This window comes from Acromyrmex echinatior, chromosome 9, assembly GCF_024713525.1.
Source record: "Acromyrmex echinatior isolate Ae372 chromosome 9, ASM2471352v2, whole genome shotgun sequence".
In the NCBI taxonomy this organism is placed as follows: Eukaryota; Metazoa; Arthropoda; class Insecta; order Hymenoptera; family Formicidae; genus Acromyrmex; species Acromyrmex echinatior.
The window spans coordinates 9,075,510-9,092,951 of record NC_141860.1 but is presented as its reverse complement, the minus strand read 5'-3'; the positions used below and the strand labels follow the sequence as shown (position 1 = coordinate 9,092,951).

Sequence of the window (17,442 nt, the reverse complement as noted above, 5' to 3'; positions counted from 1 at the left end):
AAAACGAGTAATGTAACGAATAGATTATTTTACGAATAGATTATTTTGCAAATAGGCATTAATATTTCGGCAGTTAGCTAAATGATCGGCGCGTGGCCTTGGGGATTGTTTTGGCAATGAAGGACGGGCGAGCGACGCGACGTGACGCGTCATGTTTGTGTAAAGTTACCACGCAGTCATTCTCTTATCGCAGCTCGTACAGGCGGGTAGTTGTTTACCGCGTGCCGCTCTTCTTCACATTTCTTTTTGAAATACATCGCGACAAATGTTACGTATAATATGAAACGTTATATTTTATGAATACTCACAGTATACGATTAATTATTCATAAAAGAATCGAGATAACAATCATATATCACGAAACAGATATTTCGTACGGTTCATTCATTTGAAATAAAACGCGATGAAAAGTAGAATTGTATTACAATTTCGCGATAATTACGGACGATAATTATTTTTGTTTAACGTAAAATTTTTCGCTTGCTTAAGTATATATAACTCTCGATTATGCATCAAACGGTATTATATGAATTATAAAAAAGCAACGTTACTCTCGTGCAAATAATATAATTCAAGCTATTCCTACTTTCAGAACTAATATAGTTTGTGTAATTAATAATTTAATTAATTTTTCGTTTTCATACATCTTTCGTTATACTGTATAAAAAATTAAGCGTACTTTGGAACTATTTGTAATAAAAGAAATATTTCTCTTTTTTATTTACTTCTAGCCCATTCCATCGACTTTAATCATATCTTATAGACATCGTATAAGAGATTCGGCCTTTTATTCGCTCTGAATTTATTTCGCAATGATGATGAATTGACACGTGTTTGATATACATTTCTAAAAGTTAACCGATAATACAGACAATAGCTGTATGTAATATTTTTCAATTTGATTCTTTCCTCTCATGGATACGACCTTGACGTAGTGAGAGAATTCAATCCGAAGGATATACACAAAAAGAACGGTTTTTTTAAATCTAAAAATTTTCGAATCTAAACGATATGTCTAGGTAAATTTTTAGATACTTGAGCAAAATCATTCTTTTCATGTAAAAATCCAACGAAGGGGAAGCTATCGTCGTCGATTTAATTGAAAGTGAACGAACCGCAGCCGGTTCATCGCGTCGCGCGTTTGCTTCGGGAGTGCCGTTCAAGTTATCGGACTAATGGACTTTTCACAAAGCCCATTCGATAGAATTTTACTTCGACGTGAAAGACTTTTCTAAACAATTAGTCCGCGTGCGATTGTAATGTATTATTCGCGAGTGTTTCACGTGAGTGTCCTGTGCGAGAGGATGTCAACCCAATTCTGAGAGGAGGAGGAGGTCTGGAAGAGGCATCGGGCATCGGCGGAGCAACCTTGCGGTAAATATCATTTTTTGCTTATGTAAAATCAGTATCTTTCTGCTGTTTATTCTTGAGTCGTTTTATTTTGTAATGATTTAAAAATGATAATTAGAGGAAAAGGATTATTTACAAATTTTATATACATTTATAATGCACTTTTAAGATCTTTTTTAGAAAATGTAATTATTTTTATAAACTAACTGAATGGTGAATTAAAAAATTCGATGCTTATATAAAAATTATATATTTTGAATATTATATAATTATTTTCAAGAGAACTGTATATTTAGTAAATATTTTTTAAAATATTGATTCATTTTTTCTGCTCTGTTTTAATTTGGATTTTAATTTATTTGTTACAGAATCATCGTAGCGACGTTGCAGATATAACTCCGCTGTTGCGCATCGGATTGGTGAGTGATGAATTAATGTTTTTATTAAGGTAACGGATGTATGGTCATTTTATTAATATATTATAAATCTAGATTTATATGTGCATCAATTTAATAAAAATATTCGGATAAATGTATGTATAGCATTTCAAACATCCGTTGCCTTAAAATGGATAAGTTATAACAGATTGGGCTAAACTTAATCTTGGATACCTCTTAATTGTAGAATTTATTTTTTTATTGTGTATGCACTACTGTTAAATTTACAATATCACATTTGTTATACCCAGTTTGAGTTATTTTTAATCATTTTTATAAATTGCCACTACTTTTACTCAATAACTCGTTAATTTAACTAAAAACAATGGAGTAAAACTATTTAACTCAAGGAAATTATTAAAGGCTAAAATTTTGTTTACTTATTATAAATTCATACGTTAATGTGAACACTTTGATACTATAATTGTAAGTCATTCAAGTTCAATTTAATACTCTCTAAGTAATTCAATCTCAAAAGTATGATAAAAATAGATATTCAGCAACAAATTGTTCGAATCGTTAAAAATACGTGCATGGGCCTTGAATTTTGTCAGGTCCTGAATTTAATCGATTTAATAATTTTCAGTTTATTTTTAAATTAATAATTTAATTAATAATTTTATTGTTTGTGAAATTTATATTAAGACATTTTATGTAGTTTCACAATATTTGAAACTTTTGAAATTAAAATTTGAAGATTTTTAAAATTAAAATTTGTTTTTTTTGTCAAATATTTATATTTTTAATTTTGAATAAATGCGAATAGAGAATAAACGCGAAATTTATTTCTTCCTATATTAACGGAATTATTATTATTATTATTATTAATTGTTCATATTAATATTTGAGACCTAATTAATATTTTAGTTAATTTTCATTAATACGATGTCCTTTTTGCGACGCAAAACACTTCGTGTTACATATCATACAAAAGTGTAAAATTTTATGCTTATTGCTGACAATGTTAATCGGCAGCAAAAAGGAGTATTTCTCTTTGTTGTCGATTTCTGGCATATGAAGCCACAATATTGGCCAGTAGCAACGAAAGGTGAGTTCAATCTGGCCAGAAGAAAGAAGAGATCTATACGAAGTAATTTGATGTGTAACATCAATTTAAGTTTTTATAAAGTATATGTATAAAGATATAAAAATCTGTGACTACATTCGGGAGGGTAACTTGCTCGCAAATCGCAATTGCGAACTGCGAGTTCTTATTTTTTATTTAAAATACAAAAATTAATAAAAAAACAACAGAGCTAATGAGAGCCAGTGCAGATAATCAAGCGCAAAGTATTTAGGTAGTTATTTTTTCTTTTTTTATCTACAAAACTTGCTCTTGATTATCCAAGACTGACTCTCGTTAATCCTGTTATTTGTTTTTTTTTGTATTTTAAAGATTGAAAGTCTATTTTAATTTTTATTATTTATTGCTTATTTATTTAATGTGATCGTGATTAGGTTGTTCCGCTGAATTTATCAGTACGCGATAGAATATGTTAGGCATTAGCTGCTACATTCAGCAGAGAAAGCAACTTTGCAACTGTTGTAAAATTCTTCAATATGATTGATTTATTCTATAAAGAACCAAAAGCCAGAATCGTATTAAAGAATTTTACAACATTTGCAAAGCTGCTTTCTCTGCTAAAAACGCAGTCATTAACGTATTATATTACGGTGTTATTACATTGATGAAATAAGTAGGTAGGAATATATGCTTAGAGATAGGATACGCGAATAAACACGAATAAATGAAAATATGAGTAGGTAGAACAAGTATGGATAGATAGAGATAAACACAATCATTTTAAATTAAAAAATTAAATTATTACAATAAAATTACACTTAAATAAATTTCGCGATTGGATAATTAAATTTTATTTAAAAAAAATAAGTATAATGAATATAAAAGATATTATATAATAAATTTAAATGAACTATGTGACATGTAGATAGGGATACATAGATATCATATGTATATACTTGATAATTGGAAAGAAGGGATTAAAAATTAAATAAAATTTTTAATTACTTTTAAATTTTATTTAATTATCCCGTTTCAATTATCAAATATGAAAATAAGCCAAATTAATTGTAAATTTTTTAAATTTAAATTAATTTTGAATTTTCATTAATTTTTCAGTTCCTCTGAAATTAAACTTTTTTTTGCAAATTGCAAAAATATATTTGGTAAAAACAGAGCAGCCTTTTTTTTCATCGAAGATAATATTAAAATTTGTATATTAATACAAATGTTTAGCAAAATGATTAGTGAAATAAAGTAAATAAATAAAATAAAAATATTGTATAAATGTAAAAAAATGAATATATAAACACCCGCAAAAAAGGGCCACTATAATTTATAGTAATCCGTTTATGCTGAAATTGCTGAAATAAATCTATCAAATTAATAGAGATTTCAATGATTTCAACGATTTATTTCCATCAGGAGCATTACAAAAGAATGGATGTCGTGTAGTTGATATCCACTTCTTCAGAGGACAGTAGTGCGCGGAGGCATTTTGCGGTCACAGGAAAAAGACCTTCGTGTCCTCTCTCAGATTTCTCTCTGAATGAAAGCAAATTCGAAAATAATCGATTTTCAAACGAGACGAGAAATCGAATTCTCGACTTAATTTGATTAATTGCTCGGCACGTTTTACACTTCTCGGCCGATTTTCGACTCGGCTCCGCCTTTCGCTACTCTTTTCACCTATCATCCGCATGCAATCCACTCGATGCTTAGGAGCGTATAACATTCGTAGACATGAGGTCCACCTGCTTTGGGTGCTCACGTTGTAAACTTCATTCTATCTTTTTTTTTTCGTTCACATACATAACTAAGATAGAATGAAGTAACGCGCATAAAATTGAGCGCTTACGCGCGTTGCTTCATTCTATCTTAGTTATATAATGAATGAAAAAAAGAGATAGAATTTACAGAGTGAGCACCCAAAGCAGATGGACTTCACGTCTACGAGTGTTATACGCTCCTAAGCGGCATTTGGATTGCACGCGGGGTGATGAGGTGAGAAGAGTAGCGAAAGGCGGAGTCAAGTCGAAAATCGGTCGAAAAGTGCAAATCGTACCGAACTCTGGCATTAATCGATCAAACGTCATCCCATGTGATGGTCATCCCGTACTGCATCTCCGGTTTCTGTCGACTTGTTTACTCCTGACACTTCTGCGTGTTTAATTGTCAGTAACTGTCAATAAAGAAATGGCACTTGTGCATTCGCGGATGACGATTCCGGGATCACCGGGGGATAGTCGTGTTGCATGGACGAATTGACAGTAAACGACGCGTAAATATGGTGGCAATTAGCTTATGCTCCGAACAACGTGCCAACTCTCTGTCATCTCACTTTTGATTGTCGAGTATCCTGAGCGCGAAAAATGGACAAGTTAACTATCATCTCGGTGATACTCTTCTTTCTCGCGGATATCTCCGCCATAATCAGCATCTCCATGCCAGACTGGATCATTACTGACGTCGGCGGTAATTGCAGAAATGCAATCTTTTTTTTTCATTACCTTTACTCACCATGGCCTTGCACATCATTTATTTACGCCGATGAAATAAAGATTAAAGTCACTCTGAATCAATTCGAAGTTGAATTGCGAAATGTGAATTGTGAATTGCGAAAAAACCACATGATGTTTGAGAACATCATTTTAATTGTGTTTTCCTTCCTCTCTAATAGGTGATACAAGATTAGGTCTCATGTGGTCATGTATGACTTTGTACAACAGACCACAAGTCTGTTTTAAATCACAGCTGGAGTCAGAATGGATGATGGCACTGGTCTGCATATTTATTGGTTGCATTCTGATCACAGCAACCGTAATATTATTGATACTTTCGCATTGGGACCGTACCGTCATTCCATTTGCACGTTGGGTAGGATTCAGTGCCAGTACGTATCAGAAAAATACAATATTTAGCACAATAAAATATGGAAGTAATACATGTACGGAATAACCATAGTATTTATATAAAGTCATAAAATAATTAAATTATAAAAACACCGCTCTATAATATAGTTGGTTATATTTGAGAATCTTGGATGATAAATTATTAATGCAAAATTTATGTATGGTTACAATGTATTGTGTTGTATATTAAATGACATTAAATTGCAGTGATACTGTTTTGTAACGCAGCAGTTATATTTCCAATGGGATTTCATATTAATGAGATTGGCGGGCAACCATATCAGTTGCCTAATTCACATCAAGTTGGAATTGCTTACATCTTGTTTGTTCTGGCTCTATGGATCACAGTAATTTCCGAGCTTTTTGCAGGCAAAGTTTGTCTACCACATTTTTAGCATTGTTCCATAGCAGAAATACTTGTTAATTATCTTCTATTGACATTTACACTAATATTATTCAGTATCGTTTATATTCATGATACATAATTTTTTTCATCTTACAATAACAATTTTATAAAGCTTTAATGGAGGTTGTATTAAACTCTACTATATTAAGTAGGTTAAAATACTATAAGGATTAATTATAGCAATTAGTATTTAATAAGTTAGTATTTAATAATCTTTTATAAAAGAGCTGTACAGATAAAAGGATTCTTTAAATTATAATATATATCAATGTCCTTGAAGAATATGTGAATAGTTTAGGAACAGTGTTGGAATTCTACATTTTAGAATCTTTTCTAGTGTTGTATAACAAAATAACATATTAATAAAATCATAATAGTTTTCAAATAAACACAAGGGAAAACTGAAATAAAACTCAATACATATTTGAAATATATATGTATATATGTATATATATTTCTTGATCATAATTAAATTTTAACATATGTACAGTTTTACTTTTTGTTATAAACTTCGAATATTTATTTACAAAACCGGAAATAAATGAGAGGTATTATGTTTAATGCGTAAATTATAATTAGATTCAAAACTTAGAATACATCTTACTTCTTATCTATATTGTACAAACATATAAGCTAGATATAATGAATATGTATGTGCGTGTATATATACATATATATATATATATACACACATATATACATACATATATATATATATATATATATATATATATAGAAACTTATATAATTCTGATTTTTCAAAGTTATTTAATAATAAAACTTATGTCGCAAATAAGTGGTATTTTATTTGCGTACAGGGCACATTATACAGTTAATCAGAGACTATGAGATAACAAAATACGATACAATTTAAACGCAATTAATAAACAAACCTGATTGAACACTTGAGTTTTAAGAGTTATTATGAAACGGTATTGCATATCCAGGAAAGATTAAATATAAAATGTTTAATAATTGTACATACAATCTTCCTGTTAAGTCTTTTACAAATCTTGCCAGTCTTCTCAATTATTAAAATGATTTAAATATATTCGATAAAAAAAGAAATCCATATAAAGATTTTGTCAAATGTGTGTGTATGATATTGTTCTACATCATTTGGAAATATATGTATATAATAAATAATATATATGTATGTATATAATATATGCATATATATTTATATTAAATATTTATACATATACACGTAAAACATATTTTTTAATATAAAAATTGTAATATATATTTAAGAATGACTGGCAAAAGGTGAAATTGATTTCCATTGTACAGGAAGATTATATAAAAAAATAAACTACATGTAATATCTATTTCTATACTTTATACACACATTGTCACAAACTTCAAAATCTTTTTCACACTTTTGTTTGTCTTCTTAAAGAAATTGGAAAACCAGTAACATTTACAGTAATCTTATTCAGAAAGAAAAATTATATACACACGTAAGACGCTCTAATATCTCACAAACTGCAACGTATAAAGCATTTAATATATAACGTTTTTTTAGATTCACTAGAAAACGTGAACCCAGATTGGAACACTTGACGAGCCTTAACATTACCTACGTTTATTTCATGATTTTTAAGGGGCGGGAACTATGTATACGTGTAATAACAATCTTAATAGAAGTATTTCATGGAAGTACAGCGGGTTTAATATATTTCTACTTTCCACGCTATTGTAGATAATATAAAAGCTCTCTTTATTTATATAGATTTCTATTTACTTATAAATATCAACAAGAACTTTGAAATTGTAAAAAGAATTTTTTTTTCGTTCCATCTCAAATGGAACGTAGGTTTTTTTCTATACATACATAAGTTTTCTATACAAAATTTTTCAATGTGCTTTCGCACTACTTGATTGATTATTTCCAATCGTGTCACATCTTCGGTAATAGAGTAAATAAGGTACCCTAGGTGAGGTGGGCCTCAGTACGTTATTCTCTGTAACACTCTTCACCGTACTGTCGTCATACCTAACCCAGCAGCCATATCCTACGTGGAAGGCATCGGTGAAGTAATGTCCCTTGGTGGCTTCCTTCCCATCGTGATATGTCACCGCGAATAATTTATATTGTTTTTGTTTGGCTCCTAATTTTTTCGCGGTGTTCGGTGATAAAAATTCTACAAAAATAATTTCCACGTTACGCTTGCCTCATAGAAATTAGAGTAGAGCAAGATGGATTGAAATTATTCAATATACTTACTGCCATCAATTTTCAAGTCGATTGGGAATTCCATGGTCTTTAATATTTTGGAGCAACCATTTGAATATTTATCGAACTTATACACGAACCATTTTAGATGTAATATGAGGATGACTGGCAATTCCTCTAAAGTGACTTGTTTCCAAGCCTCTATTTGTTGTCTCGTCTTACTGCAGGTCAGTCCTTCTACCTGATCTTTACCGACGAGAATTTCAAGAGCGTGTTTTACGGATTCGGCTTTCTGTAATATATTATATTGTATTAGTTATAAAAAATTTCGTATTACAATTTAATTCATTCAAAAGTCTTAGTACTAACTTGAACATCCAACTGCAATGTGAAAAACGGTTGTACATTATCCGTTGGCTGTTCTCCTGCTCTTGACACTCTGGATCGTAATTGTCCGCGGAAAATATCAGATATTGGTGTTCTTTCGAATTCTGTACACCGCGTGACAGCTCCTTTATTTTTTGGTCCCATTACCTATATTAAAATAGGAACAAATAATGTAATGTAAAAAAATATAAATGAATGTAATTTTAATTTAAAAATAGAATAAAACAAATGTTTTTTTATAAATTTTGATTGATATTGTAATAAACTTGAAAGATATTTATATAATATTAATAACTTTTTAAAATATATTGTTAAAATATCTTACCTGCCACTCTTCCTCATCGTGATCGTTGCTGATATTTTTCGCATTACCGATTGCATTTTGATCGTTGTTAATTAATTTGGTCACCTGCAAAAAAATAATTTTTTTTAGTAGCTATCTAAATTAAAAAAATTAATTAAAAAATATTGATTTATATTTTTATAATAATGTGTATATACATACATCCAACATTTCATCATTGATTCCATTTAAAAGACATGATAGGAATTCTTCCGCATCTTCCTGTCGTCCTTCCACAGAAAAAGCCGAAGTGTGTTTTAACATTGTATATACATATGCTGGTTCAAACGCAACACCGCTATATATGTCCATGACAGTATCTTCTCCTCGTTTAACTCTATCTTTCCTGGGCATACGAGCGGCCTCTGTCAAGGGTGTAAACTCACGAACAAACTTGCCCCTTAACAAAATAAAACAATTTTAAATACGAACATCATTTTTATATAAGATCTACAGAAAAATATTATAATAAATATTATATATAATATTTATATATATTTTATATATAATAATAAATATTATATTATATTAAGTATTTTTTTAATATTACTGTAATTACTTACATGTTATCAATCAAAGGCGTAGCAGAATTTCTGCCTCGGTTTTTAGGAAGTGGCAAAGCTGTGAGAAGATTATAGAATGGTGGACAAGCCAGTAAAGCTTGTAAGATACTATTGATGTAACAGTAATTGCTGCGATTTGTTAATCCCCTCGGTAATAAGCTCACTGTTTGCTTGTCCATTTGATAATCCAACAAAAATTCTAAGACACAAATAATATTTATTTAAGAAATTTGTATTCAATGTATATACATATGTAGATCTCAACAATTTATTATTTTAAAAGATTGGATCGCCTTTTGTACTTACCACCTATCCTGTACGTATTAGGATCGTCATAACAATTCTGTAGTATGCCATTTTGTAAAGTTGGTGTGCTAGATGAATTATTCTGATTCTCTGGAGTACGAACAGGACTAGTTGATTCTTTTTGAACCAGGGTTTTTGGTGATTCATTTTGACAAATTGTATGTTCTATGGGTTTGCATGAAGTATGTGTCTCTGATGTATTGTCTTTCTTAAAAAGACTAGCAAAGGATCTGATGATTGGAGCCGCAGGTGGTATTTCAGGTATAGATGATGATGAAGTACTTGGTGTGCTTAAAGAGTCATTTGGCATAGCAGAGGAGTTGTTTGGCGATTTAATAATAGTCTTATCTTGGGAATCTTTCAATGCAATATTTTCCTCAATTTGCGTTTCATTTTTTTCTATCTTTATAGAGATAGGTTTAGGCGAAGTTTTGACGGCATTTGTTGTAATATTGGGTACAGTTTCATTTTTAAACTTTTTATCCGCCTCATTATTTTGGTTTACCTTGACGTCAATGTTAGTATTTATTACAGATGGCACATCAACTTTTTCCGTGCCATTACAATTCTCATTTACAGTCCATACAATATTTTGAAGCTTTGCATCGATCTTTTCATTATTAGTCACATTTTTTTTATCGGCAGTGTTTTCATTTATGTTTTTCACAGGGGACTCTAACGTAGGATTATTTACAATAATGGTATTAGCGACGTTACTTGGCAAGGAATTATCTTCATTTATTTGATGCGTTGATTTATCAGGAGTGCTTTGCACATATTTTTGAAATGGAACAGGTTCTTTCGTGGGTTCTTGATTCGGTTGTTGGGATGGTACAGATTGTCGCACAGATCTATTTATCTGCGGCGCTTGATGATTCGGTTGAGGATAAGTTGGATGTGCATGCGAATTGGATGAAGCTGATTGCGCATTTGGATGTGGATGAGGAATCGTTGAATACATTGGTTGTGTGAAATAGACCTGTCCGGTAGCTACTTGATGTTGTTGTGTAGAGACAGAATGATCAGGATAGATGTACATGATCGGTATCTGATATTGCGTTTGATCGCCGATGTATCCCGACTGGACTTCGTTAGTGGGATTAAGTATTCGATTATAATTATCTCTCCTTATACCTCTGCCCCGACTGTTGCGGCGTCCATTTTCCCTACTGTAATTCATTTCTTGAATCTCAGCGCCAAGATTATATCCAGGATGGGCATATGCTACTCCAGATATAAACGGCGGAATGTGGCCGTTCGCGGAAACATTGTACATTGATGCTTGCCAGTCATTACACATTTGCGTCATCAATTGTTGCGGATAAGTAGGCGCCGGTGGCATAGCTACAAATAAGAGGCAATTTTAACATTAAAAAAATTTTTTGATTTTTCAAAATGCATGAATAAATGCATATATTATATCATCTAAGATATTAACTGGCTATTATATTTATTTATTATATTTAATCTATATTTTAAAAAAATTCGCTTTAAACATATCTTAATATATTTTAAAGGATCATATAAAAACATAGAATAAAATTTTTATATAATAAAATTTATAGAAATGCAAGTATATTCACCATTATACCAATGATGTTGTTGAAGTTCGGGTACTTGTGCTATTCCAACAGAATCAACGTTATTGTTATTACCCTCTATATCTTTCGCGTCCCATGGTAGTTTTAAGGCTTCAGTAATGTCAGATTTAAGAATGGTAAATATCTGACGCTTATCATTATCAGTTAAATCATGTAAATCTAAAAACTGAAAATTCATCTAAAAGAGAAAAGATAGAAATATGTTAAATGTAAATAAATGTTATATTAGAAATTACATTAGATAATTACACAATGCATATTCATATTCGTACATAACGTTTGCGATTCTTGCAATAAATTATACTATATCATGCAACATTTACATTTTTTAAAACTATTATTTACAATTCAGCGCAGTTCAAAATCGCGAAATTTAAATTTGTAATTTTTGTATCACAAAACATAAAAAATTAATTTTTATTTAATGTTTAATTGATAATAAAAAACTATTCATTATTAAAGGACTTCTCAATACTACATTTTTTAACAAAGAAAAATTTTGAGCCGGAAAGATATTTTATTACATTGAAAATCAACTAAAACTTTAAAAGGCATTTTTCTCAAAATTACATTTTTCTGCAATTTCATTTTAGTTTTACTATCATTTATCAAGAATATAATTTATATTGAGACGAGGATTCTTTAATATGATAATTGATATCACAATGAATCTTTCTTAAAAATCTTTCTTTTTTTTCTCTTGTTAAAAATCTTTTATAATCAAATTTTATATAAATTAAATTTAAATATCGTTAAAAAAAACAATTTCCTTCTTAAATATTCTAAAAGAATATTTTTTAAAAATTCTAAAGAAATTAGTTTTATAACTATTTTGTCAACAAAACTTTATTTCGAAGATGTAATTAATAAAAAATTTATTCTAAAAAATATTATTTGTCACATTTCAAATTTCACGATAAAATTGTTCAATTGTGACAAAACAAAATCTTTTTTGAATATTATATTTATATTTTTCAATAAACGTCTTTGCAGTGTTTGGTATCGCATTTTTCCCTAAATGTGAGATTATCATTAAAAAAACTATATTTACAATAATTATAACTAATTTGTGAAAAATAATTTTTCACATTTATCTTTTCTAACTTTCAAAGATTTCATCTCTTTTCGCAAGTATCTTCAAAATTATCTTTCCATTCTAATTATTAGGTGTTGGAATTAATTCGTAGCGTTTTACAAGTGATGGGAAGTACTTTCATTAATGTATTTTTTAATGCTCATGTGAAATAAATAACATTCTTTCATTAAAAACGCTACGAATTAATTCCAACACCTAATATATTTTTATTTCGACAACTGTATACATTAAAATCTTATATTCTTGACGCTTAATATTTCGTTATAATTAAGAAATACGTCTCTCATATAGTAAGTGATAAAAAATAAAAAGTTAAAATAAAACATATATTGTAAGTTTAACATAAATAATATAAAAAAATTTCAATTATTAAGCAAAATTTTATATCTAATAAATTTTTGAACATTTTTAAATATATTTTGCTTTTATATTTATTGTTAGAATATAAAAATATTGATTATTATTCGTTCCCAAACTTTTTTTTTTCAAAATTAGAAATATTATAATTTTGCATTATTAATTTAATATACAATTCGACATTATCAATATTATTTATCATAAAAAATTTATCAGAAAGTCTCAACTTAATTAGGATTAAAAAATTTCCTTGCTATTTGTAGGTATTAATTTACGGTGGATGCATTGATATTTCTCACATTAAACAATAAATATCTTGATGAATACTAAAGAAAATATCGTTTTTTTCGAGTAAAAGAAAATTTTAATAAATAAATAAATAGTAAAATCTACTAACAATTCCTACTTTTATGACTATTTTAGTATCTTAAGATTTCTAGAAATATTTTATAGAAATATTTTCGAGATATTTCTGTAGCTGCTATTATCTCATTTTATTCAAAGCGGATAAAGTAAAGAATCATTAAAAATGAAAGGTCTATTTTCTATACCTGAATTACTACCTGAGGTACCCTAATAATGGCAAATCATTTTTGGAGTTTGAAATGAAATAATAGCAGCGTGATATGTTTTTCTTTTATTGTGAAAATAATAAAAACTTTTATTCTTCTATTTATTTTCATTTTTAGAATAACATTATATACTATCTCTTATTCCGAGTAAAAGAAAGCCAATGAAATATGAGTTATGTTTGAGAAAAAATAAAAGAATAAAGATTCTAAAGCAATAAATAAAAAAATTTCAATAAAGTCAGTAAAACCAATATAAGATGGACATGCATAGAAAATGTATTGTTCAAATAATGAAACAGATATTCCTATTCTGGCAAGGGAGAGCGTTTAGATTTCTTCAATACTTAGAAATTAACCAAATAGCAATTTCACTCTAGAATAAATCACTAAAATTGTCAAATTGAATAATATAAAACGTACAATACATTGTCGAACCAGAAACTTTTATTGTGAAAATAATAAAAATTTTATCCTTCTATTTATTTTCATTTTTAGAATAACATATTATATACTATCTCTTATTCCGAGTAAAAGAAAGCCAATGAAATATGAGTTATGTTTGAGAAAAAATAAAAAAATAAAGATTCTAAAGCAATAAATAAAAAAATTTCAATAAAGCCAGTAAAACCAATATAAGATGGACATGCATAGAAAATGTATTGTTCAAATAATGAAATAGATATTCCTATTCTAGCAAGGGAGAGCGTTTAGATTTCTTCAATACTTAGAAATTAACCAAATAGCAATTTCACTCTAGAATAAATCACTAAAATTGTCAAATTGAATAATATAAAACGTACAATACATTGTCGAACCAGAAACATCGTAAAACTAATGTTCAGGTATAAAAAATCATTGTCTTGGAATTTGGCAGAATATTGAAAAAAATTAAAATTAATATAATAGCAATGATCTAGAAAGTTAATATTTCACGAAAGCGAAAAAGTTCTAAAAAAAGTTCTAGTGCAGTTAGAAATAAAAAATACATGTATATTTCTTCTGAATTATTCGATAAAATAAAGAACATTAACCGATGAAAGTTTATTATAAAAGATGAACTGGTTTCGACAAACAAAAATTTTGTAATAATATAATTTCCTACTAGGTGCATCTCCGAATAAATTAACTAAAAAAAAAATGATTATTTTTTTCTAGAATGTTAAAGGCACGTGCAAAAAACGTAACATGTTACAAAGGGTATTCAAAAATAAATCATCAGCAATAAATTCTTCCAAATGCAGCCATCTTATGTAGTATCATAGAAGCGAGTCACGAATCAACGATAATTAAAAAAAAACGATATTTTATCAAACTTGCATCGTACAATTATGAGCGGCTAGCTATCGACGCGAGTTAATCAGAAACTCGTAAATTACTACTAAACATTCTCAACAATCGAATATTCTATAGAGACATTGTTAAGTGGCGCACGTGGAGGCGTCTAGAACGAAATTCTTGGAAATCCAATTGTGTCGAAACATAAGACGATTCCGTCTATCGATGACTTCGTGAAATAACTCATAGAAAGCATTAAAACGATGATTATTAATGAGAAATCCTCGGCGAATTCTGTCCGAGAGACGCGGCTACCTAACCTCGACGGCCACGCTTGGTCGCGCGAAAAGCATGCACTTTCACGTTTTGTCTCGCTTACGAGTCGGCTATGGTGACTTACCTCGTTTCGAATATCCATCTTCGTTTCCACAATTGGTACAAAACATTAAAAATCGCACGAATCGTGGGGCCTGAAGCTCCGGTGATTCTGGGTTCGGCGACGATCACAGGTTTGTCGACACCACACGTTATTTTCAACGTCTCGTTATGGCGGCGTGACACGATTTCGCGCGGTCGCGTGGTACAACGGCGTATACGAAAATAATGAAACTGTCGATCACACTTCGTCGCGGCACAATTAAAATAAAATAAAAAAAACTGATTCGGCCCGATTATGAGACGCGCGTGTTCATGCCCCGGCGGTCACATGCAGTGCGAAAACGAGCATGAACATGAACGTTCTGTAGCGATCGTCGGTACGATGGTACGACTGCACAGCACCGTGGTCTAATAAAGAGTGAAGACTAGACTCACTCGACTGGTCACCATAGGCATCCGTACTCGGTACCGTCGTGGAAGTAATAAAGGAAGTTTTGTGCGCGCGCATTTTTTGCTAGCCAATGACAGAGCCTGATTCAAAACTTTGCCATCTTAGAATTTCTAAACTAAGGGAGCGTTTCTATCCGTACATTGTATGCTTATAATCTGTACGAATTGACTAATCACAGTCGAGTATTCCTCTCTTACTATTGAATGAGAGGGGAATGTGCGACTGCAATTCGATCATTCTCGATATTATTAATAATTGATAACCGACAACGGGAATACAAATGTTCTGAACATTGCTGAACTTGGAGCAATTCGGAATACCTTGAAGTATAACATTGGTAGGTCCATGTGATATCAAAAAGAAGATTCCTTCAAGGAAGGTCGATCAAATATTTGCTTCATTTCTGCCGCTTGATTATTGTAGAACTTGAGATTTAGATGTCGCCGATATCCAAGGTGAAAAAATTGCGTCGTGTCCTGATCCATCAAGTAAATGTATTTAGTTCTTTTTATATATATATATATTTATATATATCTCATTATCTCTCTCTCTCTCTCTCTCTCTCTCTCTCTCTCTCTCTCTCTCTCTCTCTCTATATATATATATATATATATATATATATATATATATATATATATATATAGAGGAAGGAGGGGAGGAGAGAGAAAGAAGTCTTAAAATTAAGATAAATTACGGATTTGTTTTATAACTAAAATAAAAAGCAACATGGAAAACGTACTCGTTTTATGAAATATTTATTAATTAATTGCAATATAAAAATAATTATAACTGTTTAAAAAATTTTACCTTTAGATTCTACCAATTATTTTTAAATATATTTGAAAAAAATTAAAAAATGCTACACACAATATTATATGCTACAATACTACAGAATATTGTTGCAATAAAATGTGTTTTAAAAGCAAGCTTGGAAGTATTTTTTACTAGCTTTTATAAAAATAATTCATTATTGATTATTTAAATAATGATTCATTTTTTGTTACTTTTTGTGATATTAAAGTAAGATAGATTTAAAAATTACTTTATTTAATAATCAATATTAATTGTAATAATTAATATTAAAACAATCAATTTAGATTATAGCCTTTATATTAGAGATCATGATTTTGAACGATTAGAGATACACGTTCATAAGTGCATTATATTTAGATGCACATGAAAAAAAGATTATAGTACTTTATATAGCAACCTTTTTTTAAATCAATTAATAAATCTATAATTTTTATATTAATATTTTAATTTTTAATGAAATGTATGGCTAGGATGTTAAATAATTGAATAAATTATCTTCTATATCAACATTCTGTGTTTGGCTCAAAAAGGCAAAATGAATTTTATTTTATTGATTTTTTAATATGTGCTTATTTTTAGGAAATTAAATTATAATTTACAAATGCAGATTTTATTAAACATTGTTTTTAAAGATTAATGTTGTTATAACAGCGCATTCCAAATATTGTCTGTCAATAATAAAACTTTATAATTCATTTACATAATACTACATATGTATACATATATTCACATATATATTACAAATTTTTAATAATAACTGTACTGGAATTATGTAGCCTAAAATAAAAAAGACAAAACATTTTTTAATATTTAAATTTTTATTAGAAAATATTTCTAACTAATTAAAAATAATGCTATCCGAGTAGTTATAGAGATTATAATAACGAATTAAAATATAACAATGAAAGTAACAGTTGAATTCGTAACCACATTATTATAAAAATGTAATAACGTTGTCTTTATCATTTATAGATAAAAAAATAACGACCATTACCGAA

The 17,442-nt window shown here is 29.2% G+C and overlaps 2 protein-coding genes across 2 annotated transcripts; one reads left to right on the top strand and one right to left on the bottom strand.

Annotated features, from left to right (window-relative positions):
- Positions 1 to 4,820: 4,820 nt before the first annotated feature.
- LOC147908590 (uncharacterized protein C16orf52 homolog A-like) lies at positions 4,821 to 6,538 on the top strand. Its single transcript, XM_087409176.1, has 3 exons — positions 4,821 to 5,283; positions 5,489 to 5,701; positions 5,928 to 6,538. Exons 1-3 carry the CDS (start codon positions 5,181 to 5,183, stop codon positions 6,113 to 6,115), a joined length of 504 nt encoding a protein of 167 aa, XP_087265302.1. The 5' UTR covers positions 4,821 to 5,180; the 3' UTR covers positions 6,116 to 6,538.
- A 369-nt stretch (positions 6,539 to 6,907) lies between these two features.
- Usp10 (ubiquitin specific protease 10) lies at positions 6,908 to 15,622 on the bottom strand. Its single transcript, XM_011068383.2, has 9 exons — positions 15,203 to 15,622; positions 11,485 to 11,680; positions 9,902 to 11,245; positions 9,596 to 9,794; positions 9,195 to 9,432; positions 9,015 to 9,098; positions 8,672 to 8,836; positions 8,354 to 8,594; positions 6,908 to 8,270 (listed from the first exon to the last, which is right to left on the bottom strand). The coding sequence occupies exons 1-9, from the start codon at positions 15,218 to 15,220 to the stop codon at positions 7,984 to 7,986; spliced, it is 2,772 nt and encodes a 923-aa protein (XP_011066685.1). The 5' UTR covers positions 15,221 to 15,622; the 3' UTR covers positions 6,908 to 7,983.
- Between the last annotated feature and the right edge of the window lie 1,820 nt (positions 15,623 to 17,442).